Source organism: Arachis ipaensis, chromosome B9 (genome assembly GCF_059453495.1).
Source record: "Arachis ipaensis isolate K30076 ecotype BB chromosome B9, ASM5945349v1, whole genome shotgun sequence".
NCBI lineage: Eukaryota > Viridiplantae > Streptophyta > Magnoliopsida > Fabales > Fabaceae > Arachis > Arachis ipaensis.
The window spans coordinates 23961638-23966500 of record NC_142444.1 but is presented as its reverse complement, the minus strand read 5'-3'; the positions used below and the strand labels follow the sequence as shown (position 1 = coordinate 23966500).

Here is a 4863-nt window from a genome sequence, read left to right as displayed (position 1 = left end):
CATATGTATATATTGATATGCTCGGACCGGTTCTCTTCGCAGCCGGGTTTTGAGTCTTGATATTCTTGTTTTTGACACTCTTTATATATATGATCTCGCGTTAGCTTATCCCGGTTCGTTATGTTATCGATCGGAGTGTTGCCCGTTCGAGTTACGGTTTTTGTTTACCCCCTTTTTCTACAAAGGCTCCTAGTTATAATCAATTATTCATACTACTATACGTACTAAATTTTTGTTTTAGAGGTCGTAATACCTTGCCATCTCTGAATTATGACTTAAGCATAAGACTTTGTATGGTAGGGTGTTACAAAGGGTTTACTCATCATACATTTAAGAGGAATTTGAGTGTAGTAAATGTCATAAATTACTGATGGCAAAAAGAAAAATGGAATGCAAAAAACTATTTTTGTCTTTTGGGCCTTATAGGCCTTATAGTGATTAAACCAAAAAAACTCTTGCTACTTTTTATTTAAAAAAAATGAGGATAATAAAAGAGAGAAATGGTTCACAAAAAGAAAAAAAACATATAGGATGATGAATAACTTTTTTAAATATGTTATATTTGTAAAATATACTAATTTAATTACACATTTTCATTCATTTAAGAATAATTTTATCTATCTATAATACATTTAAATGTTACTAAGCTTTATTTTTTATATTATTATATTATAATTATTTAAAAATAAAGAAATTAGAATATATTAAAAAATTATACCTTTGTAGCTTTTTGTCTTTAATTATTTTAATTTTTTTTGTTTTATAATTTCGTCCACTTTCAATTTTTTTTAACGTAAGTGTAGTTATTGGTCTTGAAAGATTATTTTAAAAACAAAAACATTAATTTCTTAAATGTGTAATATATATCGAATTGTATTTTTAAAAATGGAACAAATCGAACATATATTACACATTTAAGATATTAATATTTTTGTTTTTAAAATAATTTTTCAAGACTAATAACTACATCTACATTTAAAAAAAATTGAAAGTGGACGAAATTATAAAACAAAACAAAAAAAAATCAAAATAATTGATAACAAAAAAAAATCAGTAATTTATGACATTTTCTATACTCAACATTCTCCTTAAATGTATGATGAGTAAATCCCTCGCTATGTATTATCTATTGAAAGGTTGGTCAATCTTTTAGTCATACTTAGCCACCTATTAAAAGGCCACCACCTATATATATATATATATATATAGGAAAAGTATATGAAATCAAGAGGTAATCAGTCAAAAAATAAACAACTTATATATATATAGGAAAAGTATATGAAATCAAGAGGTGATCAGTCAAAAAGTAAACAATTTAACTAATTTATAATTATATTTAATTAATTTTATTTATTTTTAATTTATAATATTTGATATTAATTGCTTTTCACCCCAAATTAAAATTATAAAATATATAAAAAAACATTTATTTAGTATGAAAAAAAAAACATTCTAATACTTAGTAAAAGAAACATCCTAATATCTAGCATAAACACCATCCACGTAGAGATTTTAAATTTACCCAGAAACGTTTGGCTGATTTTTGGCTGGTGCCTTCTTGTGCCTAGCATTGTTGATATATATATCATTCCAATGTATCATGCGTCTAATAATAGTCCCGTATGTACTTAATCAGAATATCGAATTAAGTGGAATCATGTGTGCTCTCTCCGTGCAACCAGTCACTGGCCCCGTTTCCCCTTTTCGCACTTGAAGCGTGTTTAATCTTATCCACGCCTCTATATGTAAAAGCGCGCGCACATACACATACATGACCCCAATAAGTGAAACTAACAACAAAGCACAAATCCCACTATTCCATTCATTCATAGCCGTACTATCTACTCTTAGTATATATATTAGATCATATTGCTCTGTCTACCTCACCCAAAATCCCAACTTGGTTTAGAGATAAGGTCTCTATTATACTATACATATGGATGTTAAGGTTATTAAGAAAAGTGAAGGATCACAGGTGCAACAACTTGCAAACGAGATGGGATTAAGAAAAGGTCCATGGACGGTTGACGAGGACGCCATTCTCACCAATTATATCTCCACACACGGTGAGGGTCACTGGAATTCCGTCGCACGTTCTGCAGGCATGTCAAATTCATACTCTAATTATGACTTTGCTAAACAAATTTCGTATCTCTCCTGCATGGATAATTCGTACTATCATATCATCACCGTTACTTTTAATAGTTAGCATACAGCTTGTTCTTAACAGATTGCATGTTCTATCACATAGTTTGTTCAATTATGATCTATCGAAATTAATTATGAAAAAGATATCATCAGGATTGAAGAGAAGCGGTAAAAGTTGCAGATTAAGGTGGCTAAACTACTTGCGCCCCGACGTGCGCCGTGGAAATATCACACTCCAAGAACAGATATTGATTCTTGACCTCCACTTCCGGTGGGGCAATAGGTAAAGATTTTGTTCTCATTCTTGTCATAAAAAAAACTTTTACTAAAGTAATAAGCAATATAATGTTCCGTATAGGTGGTCAAAGATTGCTCAGCACCTGCCAGGAAGAACGGACAACGAAATCAAGAACTACTGGAGGACGAGGGTGATAAAGCAGGCGAAGCAGTTAAAGTGCGACGTTAACAGCAAGCAGTTTAGAGACGCCTTGCGTTACGTGTGGATGCCGCGATTGCTCGAGAGGCTCCACCCTGCACCACAAAAACTCACTAACCAAACCGAACCTGAAACCCAAACCGGAGTTCTTGTTTCTAACCGAAACGGTTCAGATTCCGGACCTTTACTGTGCGCGAAACAGAGCAACTGCCTATCGGACTCGTCGTCGGGACAGAGTGCGAGTGTGGGAAATCAATGGTCAAGTTTCAATAATCAGCTGTTGTTTGAACAGGGGACAAATGGAAATGGTCATAGTTGTGGTGGTGGTGGTGAGTCACTAGAGTATTTGTGGAATGATGAGAATGTGTGGTTCTTGCAACAACAACTTTGCGATGACCTTGAAGTGAAATTCAATTCTCTTGCGTGAAGCATAATGTGAAGACTTTGATGTACAAAGTAGGAGTGTAGGTAATAGGTGGATTGTGGCCATTAGGGGATGAATTCTCCTACCACCGATAGCTACAAACACATGGAAAGTGTACCTATTATTGTTAGTCTCTTTCGTTTCAATAATGGAATGTCAATCTATTTTATAAAAACTCTATTTTTTTTTTTCTCTTTCACTCAAATGAGTCTATTATATATGCATAGGTTACCATAAAAGAAATTTTAGAAACTATCAAAATTTATTATTTTTAGGAAAAGTCTAGAGGCAAGTAATTTTGTTAAATTATGTCCAATATGTAACCAGCAAAGAAAAATGAACCATTGGATGAAATCTCACACTAATCTCACACCATTAAAATCATCTTGATGACTACAAATCACAAAAATTACTGACCCCGTAGCATTATCATCACTTAACTATTAACTTTATTTTTTAGTTTAGTTTATTTAATTTAATAATTTAACAATATATTTTATTTCATATTTTTAAATATTGATGGCCAACTGATGAACAAAAGTAATATTGTTTGTTTTCATTTTAAGAGTTAAGTTAAAAAATTAAGACATATTATTATATAAAAAATATTAGAACCAATACTTGTTATCAATATTAACTAACACTTTAGACTAACACTTTATTTTTATAGTATTAAAATTTATGACATTAGTTTAAAATTTAAAATTTATTTTTTAATATTTAAAATTAACCAAGTAGATCAACAATAATGAATTTATTGGTCATATAAAATTGTTTTTATTATATTATACCAAATTCTTTAAGAAATTTATACTTATTATATAAAGAATTGGATGAGCTGTAAAAACTATTTAGTCTTTTTCAATAATTACTTTTCTTTCGTTCACAAATTAGCTGATTCCACTAAATACTAAACATTAAACAATAAAAGTTAAAATTTATATTAATACCTAAAAATTAAAAAATTCCAACAAACATGTTTCCTTAACCAGTGGGAACTAACTCTTTTGGTGCATGTTAGTTTTCACTAATCAAAGTCTTGGATTTAAAATTGTGATAAAATAGATTCTAGTGGGAATAAAGATTTAACATCGTTTCTATATAATATGGATGTTTCCAAGCGGAAGATAATTGCATCTCGTGGAGAATATAATTCACAACCAAAAAAAGAAAAGAAAAGAAAAAATGAAAGAAGTTTCCTTTGTTTGCTAGTACTTTGGAGATGAGAGAGGAATGGGCACTCAATTGAGCTTACTTCTACGCTTGATAAAGCACTTTTAATTGGTCTCTGCTTTTGAAATTAGAAAAAAGAGAGTTTGTGGAGAGGAAGCAAGCAATATGTTACATGGGGAATAAGTTAAGCCGGGCCCTCCCATTCCGAAAACAAATTAAAGTGTTTTAAGTTCCTATCTCTCAGGTTGACTCTAATCGCTCTATGAGTCTCGGCCTTTATTCTTTCATTAGTTTAATTTAATTTGTTTTCATGCTTCTAATTAGTTAACTGGTTCTAATAATGGAGGAGAGCATGTGAAACATTATGTAGAAGATTAACTTGACATGTTGCACATGTAACACGATATGCACTCTCAAGTGATAGTGGCTTCCACTTTCAAGTGATTTCACATGTACGTTTTTTACAGAGTTATTTTTTGAGGAATGCTAGGGACCAACAACTTTTGTGATTTGTAACCATTAAATAGCTATTAATGATGATTTTAATCGTATGAGATTGGTGTGAGATTTCATCCAATAATTCACTTTTCTTTGCTGGTTACATGTTGGCTAGAATTTGATAAAGTTGTTGGTCCCCTAGACTTTTTCTTATTTATTTATTGCATTGGTTAATGGTTAGTGG

The 4863-nt window shown here is 31.0% G+C and overlaps 1 protein-coding gene across 2 annotated transcripts; it reads left to right on the top strand.

Moving 5' to 3' along the window:
- The first annotated feature begins 1757 nt into the window (after positions 1 to 1757).
- LOC107619789 (transcription factor MYB2-like) lies at positions 1758 to 3183 on the top strand. Of its 2 annotated transcripts, none has more exons than XM_016322072.3 (3): positions 1758 to 2102; positions 2302 to 2431; positions 2507 to 3183. In XM_016322072.3, the coding sequence occupies exons 1-3, from the start codon at positions 1937 to 1939 to the stop codon at positions 3009 to 3011; spliced, it is 801 nt and encodes a 266-aa protein (XP_016177558.1). In that variant the 5' UTR covers positions 1758 to 1936; the 3' UTR covers positions 3012 to 3183. The 2 variants fall into 2 exon arrangements, with proteins under 2 accessions (XP_016177558.1, XP_016177559.1); XM_016322073.3 differs by having other exon boundaries at positions 1774 to 2102; positions 2302 to 2419.
- The last annotated feature ends 1680 nt before the right edge of the window (positions 3184 to 4863 follow it).